This window comes from Musa acuminata, chromosome BXJ1-8, assembly GCF_036884655.1.
Source record: "Musa acuminata AAA Group cultivar baxijiao chromosome BXJ1-8, Cavendish_Baxijiao_AAA, whole genome shotgun sequence".
NCBI classification, from domain to species: Eukaryota; Viridiplantae; Streptophyta; class Magnoliopsida; order Zingiberales; family Musaceae; genus Musa; species Musa acuminata.
In genome coordinates, this window is record NC_088334.1 from 51,844,652 (window position 1) to 51,865,758 (window position 21,107).

The window sequence follows — 21,107 nt, forward strand, 5'->3', positions numbered from 1 at the left end:
GAAAGACAACCGAGAAGATCGTACCTTTCCGGACCTCGAACTCTGTCGTCTTCAGCGAAGAGGCACACCCTCAGATCTTTCGCCGTCGCCAATTGCAGACGTTTCCTGCGATCAGTTCCAGGAGAAATCGCCAAAGAAACACGAGCAACATCGAAAACCCTTCGAAAGGACGATTAAAGAAAACCTGAATTGGAAACCTTAATCGAAACCCTTGGATCGTACCGACTTCCATAGAAAGAAAAGGAGGGAAGTGTAGCCTTTCGAAACCCGAGGAGAGCGTGCTAGCGTTATTTGATTATAGTTGTGCGGGCTCTTTTAAGACTCTCTCTCTCTCTCTCTCTCTACCACATCTGCGACATTGGCCACGTCACATCCAAACAGCACCAGAAGCATTAATCTCCCTATGTTACAATTCATTCCTACTACTTCTTGCGTAATAGGAGAGAAGGCCAAGACCTCTAACCCACCACATCTTTCGTCACCGAGCTCTTTATCTCGCATCGAAAGAAAACCTTATGTTTTGCTTCTTTATTTTAAGGACGTTAAAAAACATCGACGTAGAATCAAAATCCTACGGCCCATCATTATTTTCACAATTATTTATGTTCAAGATAGTGTTGAACGTTACTGCAGCAAAATTTGCGGAGAAAAAACACCATCATATACCACCCAGAAAACAAGATATTCCGACATTGTTGCACATTTCATACACATTAAAATCACTTACTACTACTAAGAAAAAGATTAATTGCCAACGATTCCATAGTCTCTTACCTTTCGATTTAGGATTTAACCGTAGCCCTCACAAGTTGACAATGTACTGTACTAATCAGCAACAGCACGCACTAGGTTTTTTACTGCATGTCAACACAAGGATATATATATAGAGACAGATAGATAAAATGTATGTAGACTAATAACAAAAGGGAGGAAAGAAACCTATCCCAAGTTGAAATGATGAGACTTAAGAATGATGCTCCTCTTGATTACAAAGGGCCAAATCCAAAACACACTGTATGGCACTATGGTTGATGACACATCATCGAATCCCACCTATCACCAAATAGGTACGACAAGCTGCTGCTGTTGCTGCTACAACACTATTCTCCCCCATACCAGCAAATACATTCTGCCAAGAAGCTGCAGCCACTCCAACAAGGCATTAGTTACAGACCTGTAAGTATCACCCGCAGTCCAAATAGCTCTCTCTTGACAGACAACTGCCTTCTTATCTTCCCAGCAAAGCAAATCAGTAGAGGGGGTGTATATCAAATTAGAAATTGAGAAAGCCTCGACCATCTGTGGCAGGAAATCGGCCAAACGATGCGAGGCACCCACTGGAATTAGGAAACAAGAAAAAAGAATCTGTGGAATTAGTGCCTGCAAAGCCACCAGAACTTATGAATCTACCATCTCATCTTGCAGCTCACTAGGGGCAATCATTCCAGGAATCGACAACATTCTCTGGCGTTCCCTTTCTCTTTGTGCTGCAGTCTCCTCAGCATAAAGATCCTTGTTATCCTGTGGAATCAAAATATGGATGGCGAGCAAGGGTCAAATCTCCAAGCGCGCGCGCGCGCGTGTGTATATATATAACATTGATGTTATATGAATAGATAGAATCATAAACAATATGAGAGACCATTTTTCTAAAATGATGTTTTATCAGCTGTAGAACATCACTAAGAACAAAAATGAGGATTTGACAGTTTATTAATGTGCATCAACCCAAAGAGCTGGCACTGAATTCCATCACAAAGCAAACTTGCCTAAAAACCCTAAAAGATTAGTTGAAAAATAGCAAAACACACCAACCAAAGTAAATAAATATAACCAAATATGACCAGGACACGCAGCCTTGAACATTCCATCAAAAGCACAAGGTATGGAAGCCAACGAAACACAACCCAAAACATCATAACCATGGTTTTTGATTTTGATGTGTACCACCCAGTAAGGGCAGTATGTACTGGTCCGAGAGGATACTAGTACATGGACTGCCCTCTACTGGGCGATACCAGTGTTTTGACCTCGTATCGAGCGATACAGAGTCTGTATTGGACGGTAACAATCGAAATCCGACCATTATCGAGGCATACTAGTTGGTACGTCCCAGATTTTGATCGTTACCGAGGCATACTAGTTGGTACGTCCCAGATTTCGATCGTTACCAAGGCATAACGATCGATACGCCCCAGTATTTTTAGAGGATTTTTAGCTCTTTTTGGGCATACCGTCGGTACATCTCAGTATGGTACATTGGCACGGACCGAAATTGAGAACCTTGATCATAACAAGGATCATTTGAGTTGCATGCTCGAGAAATTAAATTTGATCATTTGTTTTCATCCTCAATTTCCCAACCCAATGTACACCCAAAAACCCTATTATCCAAGTTCCAAAACACAATTTGGTATGAGGAGCCACCCTATAGAAATAACCTTCTGTATCTCAACTTTGTGCAGGAGTTTCTGCATTTCAAATATGTATGATAGAGTGGAATGCACTTTGAAGCTAGAGAAATTTTATATAATATTGGCATCTCATAAAGTTTTGCATTAACTACTGCAAGCAATATAGAATAGTCTAAGACCTTTATCTCACAGCAATATAGCATGCTCTATTACATCACAAATCAGTGGGATAAGTTATGCATTTAACATTAGCCACTTGCAATACCTGAGCAGAAAATTTTTTTGATTGCACGAGAAAGTCTCGCATATGGTTCTTGAAAGTTGGGAGATCATTTCTTGATTCAAATAATCCACCAACGAATTGTGTTATCTGGTAAAAGAAACACTTCACAATTACCAAGCTTTCACAAAAAGTAAACATAAGGAAACAAATATTAAGATGAGAATCGCATCCCTACCTCTGCTGCTGTCATATTTGGAAAGGATGATCCTAATAGTTTTATGGTGTAATCACGAACAAACATTGTATTATTTGGGTATGGATATGGAACTGTAGAAGCATCCCATAGTGGCTCTGTTAGTGCACCAGAGTCAACCTGAAATTTAACCAAAACTCAGTTTAAAGACAGCACAAAAGGAAATAAAGTATTCACTTCTTACCAAGCAAAACAAATGCTGAAGCACTAAAACATGTAGCTTAAAGCCAGGCTTATGGAATGCATCTGTCAGAACAGCAAAAATTTCTTGCTCAATTTTCAAATAATACGTTCTATAGAATTGGTTACAGAACTCCGAAACCTGTCAGAAGTAAATCATATCAGATGGTAAGATACTGATGGTAAGATAATGCACTTCTTAAGAAGATGACCTAATTTGGATCAGCTGCCAAACCTGAAAATTCTTCAGCAACTCCAACAAAAGACTGAGGCCAGTCTCAGCAATATTCCTTTCAGTATGCCGAAAAGCCCAGATGATTGAATTCATCACAAGTTCTAATTGCTGACACAGAACAGGAACACATCAGAAAACTTAAGACGTGCACATACTTGTGCATATGTATCACTTACCTGACTTGAGAGTTGAATTAAGGCTTGAAAACAATGGGTACCAATCGCACGCAATAAAGAGAAGAACTTAAGGCGATGCTCTGGATAGTCCTCAAAATTTTTGGTAATCATCTGTAACAGAGAAGCAGAGGCTTGTAGCAGGATGACACAACCTTCAAGATCTGAGATGTTATCCGAACTGCATACACTTACCTCTAGAGTGCACTGAAAAACAGCTTCAAATATGCGAGGTACATACTCCATCATAACACCTTTGTATCTACGCAAATCAAATTCGAAATCAGTACAAAGGTAAGAAACCAGCAAGTTGATGCATAAGTAACAAAGAATAAGCAAATTGGAGTGGATCAATTATAAGGTCAAGATGAATCAATTTAATCTATACACGTCAGATTGAATTAAGAAATGAAGTTCCTGAATATGAAAACATCCAAAAAAAATCTAGTAATTAATTTTGTCCATGTTTAAAACAAAAAGATCCATAATGTGACATACCATGCAAGCCTAACATGATTTCAAGACCATTGGATCATCCATGTCCTACATACATACATACATACATACATACATACATACATACATACATACATACGTACATATATATATACATACATACATATATATATACATACATACATACATATATATATATATATATATATATATATATATATATATATATATATATATATATATATATATAGTCAGTATTACTTTTCCTACGGTTGGTGCTCATTAGCAGGAAATAAATCCCATACAATCAATTAACTACCTCTAAGAAACTTGACCACATGCACTCACACATGCGAAACCCTTAAGAACCCTAGTCAGACAACCTACAGCAAGCACAACCATGGAAAAGCAGAAATGGGATTCCACAATGAACCATCGTTAAGCTCAAGTCAATCTTAACTGCATAGAACATATTAGAGATGCCCACTCAATAGACGGTATAGAACCGACAAAGACCCAAACACATGAATGCCTTTGCCAATCAAAGGATGCCAAACAATTCGGCCAAGTTCCTTTATAGATAGACTTTAAACACACTACAAAAATGTGTCTCCATAATTTGTTGGAACCAGGAATCGTTAAAACAGACTAATCATCTTCAACTAAGGGGCATAAGAAACTGTGTTGCCCTATTCTATAAGATGAAACAAAACAAATGGTTGGAAGTACCAGAAAAGCAAGGGACAGATTTAAGAAGTACCAGACAAACAAAGATGGACAATGTTTTTGCAAATGTTTATAAATAACAGGGTGTCGGTATATCAGTTGTCATATGGATTTATAGGAATATCAAGATTTTTGGAAGCTCAAGAAACAGTGCAGAAAAGGCATACCACATTGGAATAATATATACACCTGTAGAAAATCCAGATACTCGGTTAAAAAAGAAAAGAACTGCATGCAGACCCATTTGATGACTGTATAGTGATTAGAGAGGTAATTATTCAAATAAAACCTTCTGTTTTGGCAGGTAAAACCGTCTGATACACATGAACAATGACCAAAATAGATAAGGTCCTGTTTTCCAACTGACACGCCAATGATATTTCGCAACCTGATCCAGTTGAACCAATTTGAAAAGCGGTACACCTAAATCACAATTGCAGAGGTACAGCAAGACAATGAACAAGACATGACCAAGTGCATCAAAGTTCTTTTGCAGTGAAGGAATGATTGTTCTTGTGCACTCCTTGTGAGACTAATCTCTAACATTCATTTATAGCAAAAAAAGATGAATATGAATGCACATAACCAACAATTATAAGCTAACCAGGCGATAGATAAACAAGAATGCAGGGAAGAATCTGTGGAATCCAAACATACTTGTTTATAATTGTTGCAAAGAGTGACAAAACTTCAGATTCCCTGGCATCTGGCAGGTTTCTAGCATAGTCACCAAGGACAGGATCCATCATTGGTGGCACAAACTGCTTTCCAATATGTGGTTGATCTTCAGCTTTGTCTACAAATGTCTCAATCAGCTTGAGTGTCTCCCGCTTTACAGATCTGTTATTAAATATTTAAAAATATAATAAATTCCAAGAAAACTAAATAATCAAATAATAATAATTTGCATCAAGAAGACAAACTGTTGATTCATACCGTAAAAGCTTCACAAAGGATGTTTTTGAAGCAAAAGGCCCTCCTTCTGCAATACTATTTGATATTAACTCACTGTACATTCTGTAAAGAAGAATAATATCATCAGGTTAATAGTATTGGAAAAATATTTGAGCAAAGATTTATGTTTCAATACATTAATTACACCACACAGGAACAAAATGTTACAATGTCCTATGTTTTCATCTCTTAAATTCTAAAAGCCCAAACCAGCAAAAGATGACTACTACTAGTGCACCTGTATACGGTAAGCATGTCCAAGAATATTAGAGATATTTGCGGGAAGAAATATGTTCCAAGAGAACTAGCAGCACTTGTATTTGTCTGTCAAGTATCATCAAACACACAAGATTAGTAACTGTCATATTAAACTTTAAAAGAAATCATAACTATAACATCAAAAAGCTACTAATAGCTATGTCACTAATAGAGTCATTTCTGCAAGTAGTCAAATACATGAGGAAAGTGATGATGGATTTATCTGTGTTACAAATTGGAATAGAAACTAACTAGTTATTAGACAAAGAAAAGGACTTATGCAGCATTTTGTTTACAGACAGAAAACTGGAAAAATAAAAGTGTGAATCAGCAGAAGCTGCCTCAAGGTCCAACCTTTAAGGTTGCTCTTGTTATTTTTGTCCTACCAATAATAATCTACCCATAACTATAGGACCATCATATCCTTTACAACTCTGTAGTTTTTCATAAAATAAAAGAGTTACTGGAGTGGTTCTCTCACTACCCTCTGAGCAACTCTAATTTAAATTCCAGCATAAAATATTTACCTATCTCTCCCAGGACACACACAAAAAAATTTGATAACCAGACAAATATGGATATATGCATACGCAAAATATCATTATTACAGAGATTACTACAAAATATTAAAAAAAATATTCTGATTAAGACATATTGAATGGTTATTAAAATAGATGTTAGGATATGGATAACAGCAAGCCAGAAAGTCAAAATTAGGACATGGATATAAAAATAAAAAAGACATTTAGATAAAAACATTATGACATATAAGAAACAATAAGAAATATGAACTGCTAGACTACGACCTTATCTATAAGGTCGTAGTAATCATATTGTCAATTGAAAAATTGACAATAATAATTGCAATAATAATTGTGAACCAACGTAGTAATCTCAACTAGTCACTAGTAATCATATTGTCATTTGCAAAATTGAAAAAACATTTTCCATAGGTACCTGCAATATGTTCAGAACTGCTCTTATGACATCTTGATCTTTCAGGACATCAACACTACGGCTGGCTTGTCCAATGATTTCAGCCCATTTCTACAATAATCATACATTGTGGTAAAGGCCATCACTACATGTGATATTAATATTTTATAACTTAGCATATGACTGTAAAAACTATAAAAGATTAGAAATAAGATACTTAGATCAAAGGGTGGTATTTACCTGATTAGGAAGATCCATTAACCTTTTCAGATATTCGTCTCTCTTAGTAGCATCAGATTCTGCTTGAATCATGTGACCAACCTGCATTCAGCCACAGTAGAAAAATATGGTCAAGAAAATTGTATATTCATAAGAAAAAAGGGGTTGCAATATAAATATTAAATGTTTATGCTTACAGATTCATAAAATGAGTGAATCTGGTGAGGCTGAAGATCCGAAACTGTAGTTGGTAGACTAGATAGAAGCTCGGAGACAAATGGCTCATTCTCTCCAACCTACATCATCAGACAACATTCTGTCCATAAGATATACTCATGCATACATGTTTGTGCTAATAGAGTATCTTTGATGCTGACTGAACTCTATGACTACCAAAACACAAAAAAAAAAAAAAAAAAAAAATTTAATAATAATAATAATAATAATAATAATAATTTGGACCCCAACCCCAACAAATTATCCATAAGAAACCACTGAGAGTGCAGTTTCATATTATTCAACATATATTCTCAAATATCCAAAGACATCAAGATAGAAGATCCCAATCACCATGAGCAGACAAAATAAACCAAGCAGGTAAGCAGATGCCAAGATCAGAACAAAGTCACCTTATAAAGATGTCACCTTCTTAATAACCAAATCATCAAGCCACATAATGAGGTGAATAATACTTCTTAAATGAAATCAGATGTTACTTTCAAGTTTAAAAAAAAAAGAAGATTACTTCAAATGTATGCCTTGCAAAAGGTTTAAAGCTTGGCACTGAATTAGATTTGTCAAAAAAAAATAATTTGCTTTAGAGGGGTTCAAAATGCATGAATATGTCAGGATACTTCATCAGCATCAATTTTTGCACTCTCCAAATGCAAGAAATATGAGAAATTCCCCCACAACTATTACAAGGAAGAAAGGAGTTGAGCATATTACAGCTTCTGCTGTAACATATGCAAAGCTTCTGCTGGTCCAAGTGTAAGATTATTGTACAGCAAAGCCAATTCTTAAGGGCCAACAACTAGGTTGTGCTCATTTTGTCATTTCTGACACAACCATCATTCAAGCACTTCGCCTAAAAAGATGCACAAATTACAGTAATGAACTGTACTGTGATATGCCACATAGCTATATGTCGATAGCTGTTTGGCAGAATTGGTGACCCAAGAGTTTGACATGCTTACCAGAAGGGACACATTATTTACTGGCCTTTAAAATGCACTCGTTATTTTGTGTTTTATAACAGTCCATTGAAGGGCATGATTACAAATTGACAGAAGCACTGAAAAAGAGCCAGTATCCAAATCATAATGATTCAACCATAAAATTCAATATGAACCCTAACCAGAGAGTAAAGCTAACCACCATTTTCATCTATCTTCTGAGTATGCAATAAGCTTTCTCAGGTTTCCTCACCATTTACTGGAACCACAGAACCCTGCACTGCTATGAAATAGATTACAACTATTCCTAATGAACTCCAACACGTATTTATTTACTGCATTCCATGATTATTCAAATGCAACTGGAATCACTTAAATTGATCAAAAACATGACTGAGCAATTGAGTAGAGAACTATTGACAGGGACAAAAAGGATTTCCACTACTATTATTAACAAGCAAAGTTTAACTTACCTGTGTGATCACAAACTTCCGCTTGCATTTCTGGACAATTTTCAGAAAAGTATCACAAGCCATGTCCTGAAAATGAGATAAAATTCAGTACATAGCAATTTAAATGGATCAAATCATAGGATGTATATCAAATTCCATATGATATTTAGACAATTTGGAAAATTAAATTCAGTGTGACCAGTATCAACCAAGACAACTAACTGGAGATGTAAATAATGCAAGCACTTAAATGACAGATCGGATTAATAGACTTGGTGGCTACGGATAAAAGAACCACTTAAAAGCCAACAACTATGGAGACTTGTAACCAACCGGAACCCTGAGTTTTCATGGTTCCAGCATGTTCTATAATTTTGAATTACAAGCTGATTAGGTCCTACAGACAGCGGTTTCAGCTGAAGGGGCAAAAAACCAAAGTCTCAGGCTAAACATTAAATTTAAAAACATTATCTCAAAGCTCAAAATCTAATTCTTCCAGATTGAGCTAATTTGCATCAAGCATCCAGAAAGCAATTTAATATAAATATTTTCATAATAAATTGTAAATGTGTTTGTAACAAATTAAAAAAAAACACACAATTACACCATCTAGTTATTTAAGTTAAAAGTTTGGTGCACTAATTTTCACATGACCGACAAATTCAAAATCCAGCAGTAAAGTGCTAAGTATTTTTTGAACTTCTAAATTGTCTTCTGCATATATGCCGCTCCACAGCCCAAACTGAATCAACGCAAAATCTTGTAGCAGTAATTACATAAACTCTGAAAACTCAGAAACAAGAAGCAAAAAACAATCACCTGAACTCCTGGATGAGTTTCATGCATAAACTCAAACAATTTATTCACAACTGTTTTCAGGAACTTCCAGTGGGCTCGGAGAAACCTTGGATACTGTCCTACAACATACCTAAAATTTATACCAAACAACTGCACGGGTTAAAGACAAAATTATCAAACGGAATGAAATAACAATGTAAAAGAAGCAATTAGCTCACATGATGTTGCTTGCAATCACAGCTTTGTTATCTTTTCCTTTTGTAATTTCACAAAGATTCAGCAAATCACGAATGACCATAACTAGAAATCTATTTTCCTGGCAAGATTAAGACCATTATAAATAAAATAAACATTAGTTACTGAAAAAGTTAAAAAAAATGCAGAGAAGCATTTCAACAACAGAAAAGACAAAGCTTAACAAATATAGATATCTCTAAAAGATTTAGGAAAAAGATATATTATATGTACAGAAGCAAGAAAGTGAGAAACCAAATACTATGTTGAATTTTGCAGAAGATTTAGTCATTATGTAGACAAAGATCTTATGCTTTGTCATAAATAACCTGCAAAAGGCACATCTAAACCTCTAAAGTAGAAGGTTTTTGCTCTACTTTCCAAAAGACCAAAACACAGCTGTTTTTCCTTTTTCGATTTATATTAGTATTCAACTCTCCACAAAGAAAATAGTAACATATGTATAGTTTATCATATCCTCTGAAAGCAACTAGTCATATCATAGTTCATGGCATTTACCATATCTGAGAAGACTTACTAAGAGATCCAAACTTAACCAAGAATATAAACCTCTCGAACAAGAAAAAGAAGTTCCCAGCAAAACAGTAGTCACCATTCACGAAAACACAAAAATCAAATTATCCAAGACAAAGGAACCAGAAGCCTAAGAGTACATTCTCCATGAAGTGCAAGCATCATCATCATCATCAGAGAGTGTACCTGCTCCTCCATCATTGAACCAGATATCGATCCAATAGCCCAGCACAATGTGTTTAAGTTGTTCCAAGACCATTCCTCCCCACTCAGTTGTTTACTCAACTTCTTCAACATCTAAAACCAAAATTATATATAAAATCAAATTGCTATTAGCAAAGAAGACCAGATAACATCAAGCAACATAGAACTGGATTAAAAAAACACTGAGAAAAGAAACAAAAGCCAACAAATTATTAAGTTTTAACAGCAAAAATTGAGTAGTTACACCCAAATGATTCAAAGGCAAGGCCAATCATGAACAATTTATAGAACTTCTGTATGGCCAAGACAATTGTGAATAATATATGGATTTGTAAAAAGAGAAATTCTGTCACAATAATCACATAACACATGTGCGAAATAAGCCCTTAACTGAACTAGGTACAAAAATATTAGTTGCAAAACTAAGAGCTAGATTAATTCCTTATATACAAGCACAGCAATACTAGTGTCAAATTAGTTAAACTAACAACCTGTCTAGAAAGAGAGAGAAAAGTAGAAATGATTACTCAATTTTAAGACCTACTGCAACAGGCTCAACAAAGATTCTTCTGTTTGAACATAAGGCACCAACCATAGTAAGCCAAGTAAAAGGAAATATGTCTATATATAAATATATAAGTAGGATCTAGAATACAACCTTGGTGAACAGACAAGTAAAATTCTTGTTTTAAGTGCACACATTCTCTGGTCAATATCAACCTAATTAACCCATCAAGAAAAGCATAGCCTCTTTACATTCATGAAGTTAGATGAGTAATCTGGAACATCTAGAAACAGTTGTCTAAATAATGTCCATTAATATATAGTCAGATGCTTATTAGAGCAATTTACATAACATGAAATATAGGTATGGCACCTCTCAGTAAAAGCAGGAAGCCTAGATTAGCCATTGTATGTCAACAAACCAAGATTGACCAACATATGTAGCCAGCAACTATGAAATGAGCGACAACAGGACTTTGTCCATCTCAGTAACATGGTTTAACAAGTCATATAAATACTGAACTAGAAACCTGCTAAGGTTTGCAGCTCACGAGTCTAAATACTAGTATTCACATAACTTGGTGATGCCCTTAATAGACCAGAAAATCACCAACTTGACTAAACCACCAACTGTGAAGTACACTTATGCACTCTTTTTCTAGTAACTACACTATTTCTACAACTCAAGATACCAAAAAACAGTATCTGAGGCCAGAAAACCAAGTCCATGTCAACCAAATTATTGTTGTTCATAGCCTAACTACACTCTTTCTACAACTCAAGATACCAAAAATCGGTATCTGAGGCCAGAAAAACAAGTCCATGCCAACCAAATTCTTGTTGTTCATAGCCAAAATTAATGAAAAAAAAAATACATCATTATGTTGTACCTGTTGTTCTGTGTCCTCATGATCAAGATGTGACAAGTATATTAGTGTTTCCCTCATGATCTGCAACAGTGAATCACAATACATAAGCAAATCAAAACAAATTTAATAATTCAGCAACTAAGATACCAAAAAGAAACAATTTTCTAGCAAGTTTGTCCTCTCGACAATAGAATTGCATTTTGATCCTAAAAAGCTTAAGCCACTTATTTGAACATTTAAGTAACAGAATGCAGGACAATGTCATCAGATCAAGAACTCAGCGTTGTGGGCTACATAGGAAGTTTCAAAGTTGACCATCAAAATCATATATATGGTAGGTGAAGAAAATGAGATGCATTGTTGAAGTTTCCAGGAAAAGAATCAAGAACAAACCTTATATTGAACAAGCACATCATTGTCTTTCATAGTTTCACGAACTATGTTTCCATTTTCATCTTCAACTATCAAAACCTCTTCTGGTTTGGCCATTCGACAAATCATGAGAGTTCTTAATTTTGATAATGGATCTGAATAAAGCTGCCTTCTCTGAAGAAGTGGCGAACCAAGGCCATCAACCACCTCTGGGATCAACGTAGCCTGAAAAATCCAGAGGTGGTGTTATTATAAAAAGGTGTATTGCAAAAAAGCCATTGTAGTTTAATCAACATGACAATATAAAATAAGAAACCAATTATGACAGTCAGAAATTAACATGTTGAGAGTCACTATCATAAAATCACAAACAAACTACACAAAAACAAATGGCAGGAAAGATATAATTGCATTGACACAAAAATATTCAATTCAGTTGAAAGAACTCAAGCATCATCACTAATTTATTTTTCCAATAAGTAACACGATGGTAATGAATATAGTACCAAAATCTGCTTCAAAAGCATGATTGAGGTAAAACCTCAAACATATTAATGCAAAACCTAAGAAGCACGGACACATGCTTTTGGTGGACATATCCGTTTTGACACATGTCGTACACGTATGCATGGCCGGACACGTGACCGACACATGTCCAATTGTGTCATTTTATTTATTTTCATTTATACTTGTGGGACACGACACCACTCCCACTTCGCTCCCATGCACTTCATCGTGTGGCCCTTGTGAGAGGGCCATTTGCTTCAGATTCTACATGGAGTCAGATCATCAGCATTGAAAAGAAAGAAATTTAGAGATTGTCGCAAGGAAGCATAAATCAATCATATATTGTTAAACATATATCTGGAGTTTATAAAATTTAAGTATAAACACTATAAAACTCAAGTTAATCAAATATTATATATATATATATATATATATATTAAAAATACATGTGTCCTAGCAGTGTCCATGCCTGATTTTTTTAAAAATGGCGTGTCACCATATTCGTGTCGTATCATGTCTACGTTCCATGTCCATGCTTCTTAGTGCAAAACTACCCACATGTCCCTTTTCTAACTTAAAAGTTCTAAAATAAAATGAAATTCTAAATATCTCCTAAAAATGAACACTTTCGATGAAGCTCTGCGGATGTTTAATTCCATATCCCACATCCATTTATTTGAAAATTAAGATTGTGCATTGAGACACTTGATCAACAAAGATACATATAAAAAAAACTCTGATAGATTTTCCAAACAATAAAATTTCAGAACACACTTTTCGGAGGATGACAAAGAAAGGAGTAGTTAATATAAAAATGTAGAAGTATATAGGTGACTTTAACACCAAAACAGATTTACTCAGCTTAAAGGGAGGTCGACCTGGATACTTTAACAAGAGAGGATACCTCAATGTTATGCTATAAAAGTGGAGAGGAATAGGAACATACTCCCTTACATATATATATATATATATATATATATGTGTGTGTGTGTGTGTGTGTGTGTGTGTGTGTGTGTGTGTGTGTGGATAAAGAGAGAAACACACTCCAGCTTTAAATGCCACAAAAAGATACCTGAAGACCCATCAAGCCCACAGAAACAACAGGGATATCCAGGCTGTGATGTGCCTCAAACAGTTCTAGGACCAGTAGATTCCAGTAGTCCAAGCAAACCTGCCCATACATTCAATAAAACAGTGAACACCACAGATTACAATGCATTGTAAATATTTTGTTATATTACAATGAATAGGCATCACAATACCTTGAAAACCTCTGTGTCATCAACATATGAGATACTAATAAGGTATTCAAGACCCGTCAATAATGCAGCTCTATTTTCAGGAGTAGATTCAAGCACTCGTATGTGAGACTGTAAAGGGAGAGAGAGCCCCATAAACACAGTGAATTCTAACTGATAAGTTGCTTTCAATACCCATATGCTAACAGCAGAATATTACAACCAAAATCTCTTGTTGAAACTAAGACACAACACTTATGATTTCAGACAGATGACAACAACTTAATAGTAAACTTGCATAAGAATCAAGCACAATAAAAAAGTCACAAACATGATAAAAAGATGCCACAAATTCCATTGACAGGCTTACATCTCAATTCAGAGCCACATCAACGAATACATTATAAAACCACAATAAAGGCAGCAGCAAACCAACTATGGCTTAAATGACACTCAGTATGATGTTAAATAAAATAAAAAACCACGACTCAAGGCACCCCTTCCTAGGAATAATATTGGAAACCATAATGGGAGCATAATTCTACCAAAGAGAACATAAATCTTGCATGTATGGAACTAATAATTAGTTTCAAGAAAACAATCAAGGAAGAAGGAGAACCTACCTTGCAAAACGAAGTAAAAAACAGTGCAAGATTTTGGATGAAAGCCTACATAGGGAAAAATATGTTAGTATAGTTCATTGAATGTCATAAAGAAACAAACTAATAGCTGACAGAGGTTGATTCGTTGAACAGCTAATCCCCAAAGAAACAAACGTATACCTGCTCTTCACTGGAACCATTTGTGTAAGCTTCAGAGATATTTGTACCAGCTGGGATAATAGTCTACACATCAAATAAACAATCTCACCATATAAAAGTACAGAATAGACGATTCAAGATAGCAATGTCCATAACAAGGTCATAGTCATGAGCAAATATATAAATTTAATACAAAAGTAAAAAACCACCACAGCAAACATACCTGCAATTGTATCATAAAGATTGTATACATCTTTACATACTGCATGTCATAAAAATCACCAAATTGAAGTGCTGCAACCTGTAAATTAGCATTAGTTGTTACTATCCTGTTCTAAGAAAAGACCAGCAGTAACAAAGATGGTAATGGCAAGCCTAAGCTCCTACTCCAAATGTAATTCCTCGTGGGAAATTTGTCCTATTCTGAGTCTAGCACAAACTTTGACACTACATCATAGTTCAGATAAAACATCCAGCAAGCTCTTCATATCAAAAGGTAATATTAAAAAACACAAGTTTAAAAGCAATATAATAGACATGTACCTCTGTCAAACACTGGAGTGTAAGGTTCCGGTATGACGCAATGGGAAAGAATTTCAAGAGTATCTCGAGCTGAGAAGAATTACAGAAAATAAAGATAAGCTCCACCATAACTACATCAAAATATTTTTTTTACCATCTACCACAAACTAGAACATCAAAAATCGATGCTTATGGTCATGAAAGCACGAACCAATGGAGATTCAAATATGTAACCAAGTGGAATCCATGACAAAAAAGCATGAAGTGTTGCCAAGGTAGCCCGGATAAGCTCTGTTCTTTGTGACGCTGATAATACGTATAAGCATAACTCATGAATGAGTTGAAATTCACTGTTTTGAAGACAAAGTGTAGATTCATAAGTTCCAATGTTACTAGATAAGGGAAAAGTGCTAAAGAACAAGAAAACATCATTGAATACTATCATTAGAATGGCATGAGATGAAAAAGTAGATAGGATTTCAAACATTGAACTTTGAAGCATATTAATATTACCCATATTGGAAAACTGATCTTACAGGTCAAGAGAAATTCAACACAAACTAGCCAAAATAGTAGCTTAATGGAAGTATGATAAGAACGACAAACAAAAACCTTCTGTATGACCCCTACTCTGCATAACAGAATGAAAGTGAAACACTAAAATATCTACTGATGCAGAAAAAAGCTTGGTAGGCAGAACAAAGAAAAAAAGCAAACACTTGTTTACCGAGTGTGACATATCTGATCATAATTTTGTCATTTCAGCCTCACAAACTTATAATTTTAAACATAAAAACTGGTCCCATTCTCACAATTTTCAGGTAAAGACAAATCTAGCAAGATTTTCCAGTTAGCTCACACTTACCATAGGTTGTTCATTTTGTCCGTCGGTTAGATGAATCAATATTCGTTTGTACAAAATCCAAAATTTGGAACTAAATTCCAATGAATTAACTTTGTATAAAACGAACAATTTAGTTTCCGTAAATGACTGCAAAGGTCCAACTGAAGTCGAATTCAAGAAAGTGAGGATCTTTCTGAAAGTGATATTTCTCTACTTGAATCTTTCCAAAAGTGAAACCCTCTACTTTTACAAATTCTACCTACCACTTTAGAATGGGCTACCATCACCAAACCACACAGCCCTTGCTATAATCCAGGGAAGACTACAATTGAGAACATGAAGATGTCCGGATCAGAACTGGCTTTCTACATTTTCCGACGTCATTCGGTCCTACTTGCAACTAATAATCAATTGTAGCTCTACTATTGATTAAGAATGTTAGTGCCAAACAGAATTCACTCATGCAACCACCTTGCAGTAGAAACAAGAAGTTGCAAAAGCTCTCTTGCAGTGGCTCTGTTAAAGAACGAAAGGCATTGCCAAAATGAAGTCTTGCTTTTGGGACACAGTTTGTGATATTGATTAAAACTGATCCGAGCAGCCCAATTTATCAGTGTCATCCAAAACCCATCCAACAATAGCAGTGTTTTTGCCCCCATAACCAGAAATCAGGTGGTACTGACTGAACCAATGGAACTCAACTGGAGTTCACCAATTTTGGTCAATTTTTTGCTGCTTTCACAGCCTCAGAAGAAATAGAAAAAAGGAAAGTGCTAGGACAGGATAGAGAAAAGAGAAGCTGTAATTAAGAAGCTATAAAAAAATTAATGACTAAGCATGTGAAATGAAAGATTAACATTTTGTTTATTGTTTGTGTTGTGTTAAGTTGTAATTCGAGATGGAGAAAAAAGGTACAAAGAAAGAAAAAGGATGTGAACTAGTCCTTCACCTTTTAACAAAATAGAGATGCTATTACAAAAATGAAGATGCCATGTGATTCAATGTGATATCAAATTTTTTTTTGCTTGTTTTGAAATACTCCATTCTATTGTCTGATTACAGAACCATTGTGTCACAGTGGGGTTTATAGTTATATTCAAAGGTACAGCTGGCTAAGATCTTTTGCTTGCTATATTAAATGTTATTCCCTATAATAATATTTGTATATATCTTTTAAAAATATGTGATAGTTAAAACTAATCAATTATTGCATATTATTGTCATTGTCATTATTATACAATTTGTATCTTTTGTTCAGTTTTTTATTTTTTCTGATAATATCTTATAAAATATAAAAACAAAATGCACATTTGACATTAAATTATATTTTCTCAAATATTATTTGCTTTTCTTGTATCTTGCTATTTTTGTATGAATTTTTTTCATTACTGACTCTGATCCTGTTGATCCAATCCTATCAATCCAAATTGTGAACCTAGTCAACCCCCATACCGATCTTGATAACTGTGCTTTGGACAGTAATACAATAAAAAGTAATAGCACATATAATACTTAGCAGAGTACAGCAACAAGTACAGAAGGCAGTTAAACATTATGAAAAAGCACAATGATCAGATAAATCATACCTATTTAAAGACTGCTTAAGTTCTTTTATTTTTTGTTGAGTCATCTCTCCTCTAGAGAAATCAAAAACTTCTTCACTCAAAAGCTGTGCAATTAGTAACTATGTTAGCAAATACTCTTAAGATTAAGACTGATTGCATAAAAATATACACACACCTTTAGTATAGCCATGCAATTCTCACATATAGTTTCACTACTCTTCGCAGCTGAAACAAGATCAGGAATGAAGCTCTGCCATCTGGCTGGCCACTCATGCTTTAAAACCTACTCTTCAGGATACACAATATAATTATCTCGATCCCAACACATAAGAGATTGTGCTAAAAAAAATTGAAATCGCATAACTCATAGACAGAAGAGGCTAACAGTTACTGGCTCTGAACAAGATGACTGTAAAAAATACTTGCCATTACCTGCACTAAAATGACATTAAGCTTATTGACGTACAGCCGCTCTTTTCGGAAGGAAACTTCATTACTAGAAAGCTGAATGAATTCACAAAAATGTCCCACAACACAAAGAACAGTTAGGACAGAAGTAATACAGAAAAAGATCTAGGCATGTTACATGTAAACCAGAAAACAGAACCACAGTTACCTGTACAATAACCTCAGATATATAATTCTTTATTCCATCTCTCTGTTCAACTGGCAAGGCATTCCATCTGTACTTAATGACATTTTCTAGTACCTATGAAGGGAATAATTAGGCTGGTCAAAAAGGCTCCAAATTTAACCCAGAACTAAAGGACATGAACAATAGACACGCATATGCACATGTATATTCAATTTTAAAGCTTTACTCATTGACATCAGGTAACAGAAACAAAGAAGTTCAAAACAAAAATACAAGATCAAATATTAAAAATGCATCTTATTATGCCTTCTGGCTGACTAACAAAATGACTACCGAGAGCAATATTCTGCCAATCATTTCAGTTTGGAACATTTCCATTCAATAGGCACACATGATGACATTGTCCACATACCCACAGTTGCAAGAACCATACTTGAACCTAAGGTATGTAGTGAGACACTCGGGTTGGTTTTGGAACTAAGTGGTCCATCTATAAGAATTCCATTTTTAGTAGCAATTTGTTCTTACAACCAACCTAATTAAGAAAATCTTTGATCATATACATTATTTTGGCAGGTTTGAGATCAGCCACCCCCTATTTCTTTTATTAAACCTTTATTATATTAGCGTCATGTCACCTCCATGTTGTTTCCACGAAGAAGGCCATGTTCTGATGTGTGTTTTGACAGGTAAATCGGAAAAGAGACAAAACATTTCTATCTTAAATAAGTAACATCCCCTGTTCCACATTGTAGGCAAGAAACATCAAAACTGTTGTCACTTCATTCATTTAGGTCAACCGTGGATCAAATTATACAGAAAAGGAAAAGATATCAATAAGACACCACCTTTTCAAGAGTTATATACCCTTGTATTCTTTTCCATGAACATAATAATCCATATCTACATCTCATTCTTTGACAATCGGAACCATGATATATAGAGTCCTAGCACATTTCAACTCATTTACACCTATAGCAAACTGCCCTGCAACACTGCAATTGGCACTGATATGGCCTTTTAAATCTCTTAACAAGATAACCAATTAAATGTGCAATTTACACACCAGACTCTCTCACCCATGACAAGTCCAGGTTTATATCATCATATCGAAAGAAATATGTTACCTCAAACAGTCACATAATTGTTTCCAACTAACCTGGAGTGCAAAAAACTTAGTGTTCAAGCTTTGTGAATTCTGTAGAATGTGAACCACTTGAAGCCAGGTATCGGGGTTGGTCTGCAATTCCTGCAGTATCTGATCTGCAGCTGACCTCTGCAACAAATAGCAAGCTAAAGATCAGCTAAGGTTTCACAAAAGAAATTAAAGATCAAAAGTAATTAAACATAAGATAAAATAAAAAATTAGGAGCTAGAACTAGCCCTTACGGTCCATGTACCCAAAAAAATAAACTCAAGAACAAATCAAATAGACAAGCTCGTTGCTATACTCAAAGGCGACGACAGCAACGAGGCAGCATAACCAGATCATTTTTTTTAACACCAAAGAACAAAATAAATAAAATTCGATAACCACACAATCGAGGCATTCCAAGAAAATGCAAAGAAAGGAGCGGCATTTTCTTCCTGAATCAATCCCCGGTTTACTTGTGATACTCAACCGAAAAAATGAAGTTGCTATAAGCGTGCCCCCAATACCATCCAAAGTCCTAGCAACCCCCGGAGGACAAAACCCACCGACCCGGGAGCAGCGAACCGCCACCAAGAACCCTAAAACGAAGGAAACTGAACCAAAAAGAACGCCAGGCGCAAGCGGGAAACGCACCTCCTCCTTGGATCCCGTCCCATAGAAAGCGGCCACGGTCGCATCAAGGAGGGGGACATCGATCGGCTGGCTCAAATCCCTCAATCGCTCCGCCATGGGACCGCACACCCAGATCCAGCAAGAAAACCCTAGAGAGATCACCAACGAAGTGCCGTCGAAGTGCGGAACAACCCAGAAAGGAGGGGAGAAGAGACGAGCGAGCGGGACCTCTCCCAAACCCTAGCTCCCCTCTTCTCAGCTCCGCGAGAGGATTCGATTTCAAGAGGAGAAAAGGCTTCTCTCTCCTCCGCCTTCTTCTCCTCTTTTCCCCCTCTCTTTCTCTCTCTCTCTCTCTCTCTCCTTTTATACGCTCGCTTTCGCTCTCCTTCGGCGGTCGTCGAGCGATCGAAGGGGCCGCGCAGAAATATGGTAGAAGATTAGGGGAAGCGGCCTTGGGGTTTTTGGTTAGTGAAAAGGGGGCCGTGGTTGGGGTCTAATAACGATACTGCCACTGTGCTTTGGGGGGAAATACGAAAACGCTGGAGCAGGCGGAGCCGTCCTTTTTCGGAGGCGTCGAGGGTGTTTCAGTCATTTCGTCACCCGATGACACGAAACGGTGTGTTCGGCTCAGGGTTTGATCGCGCGGGAGTGGCTTTGGGTCTAACAATTGGCCCGGTTTAATAGGCCGGTTCGATAGGCCAGCTCAATGGGCTGTTCCATTCTGATGGCGTCAAAAGAATCTCTCTGAAAAGAATAACTACAAAATGTACATTATAATAGAACTCATTTCGTATATATTTTTCACTTCGATCTAAAAATATCTAAATAGTGAAATATATTTTTGTACTAAATGAAATAATAAAACCACCATCCAAATAATTGAATTATCAGTATCCCGGAAACTTGTCGGATCGAGTCGACATTCTTATAACTTCGGAGGTCTGTGTATTAAATAACTATGGTCGGTTTTGTCACGTTCTTATGATACAAAATCATAAGTGATTTCACGAAAGAAAGCACTATAACAAAACAAGGACGAGGGGAGATGTGAAAGCGTCTCATGAGCTATGAGATCTTCTCAGGGTCTCGTCGACAATCCAAATCAACAAAGTTGCTTGACATTTCATGTTCCAAAGCTAGA

General features: G+C 35.9%; 1 protein-coding gene across 1 annotated transcript; it reads right to left on the minus strand.

Annotated features, from left to right (window-relative positions):
• Positions 1-733: 733 nt before the first annotated feature.
• LOC103995631 (protein EXPORTIN 1A) lies at positions 734-20,390 on the minus strand. Its single transcript, XM_009416263.3, has 32 exons — positions 19,988-20,390; positions 19,361-19,477; positions 18,223-18,315; positions 18,039-18,110; positions 17,782-17,889; positions 17,628-17,710; positions 15,409-15,547; positions 15,219-15,287; positions 14,899-14,976; positions 14,697-14,759; positions 14,538-14,582; positions 13,939-14,046; positions 13,749-13,847; positions 12,191-12,394; positions 11,819-11,878; positions 10,407-10,517; positions 9,671-9,768; positions 9,474-9,582; positions 8,676-8,741; positions 7,225-7,323; positions 7,049-7,129; positions 6,830-6,919; positions 5,853-5,938; positions 5,597-5,677; positions 5,318-5,500; positions 3,674-3,740; positions 3,482-3,592; positions 3,306-3,413; positions 3,075-3,212; positions 2,873-3,010; positions 2,680-2,784; positions 734-1,521 (listed from the first exon to the last, which is right to left on the minus strand). The coding sequence occupies exons 1-32, from the start codon at positions 20,081-20,083 to the stop codon at positions 1,399-1,401; spliced, it is 3,228 nt and encodes a 1,075-aa protein (XP_009414538.1). The 5' UTR covers positions 20,084-20,390; the 3' UTR covers positions 734-1,398.
• Positions 20,391-21,107: the final 717 nt, after the last annotated feature.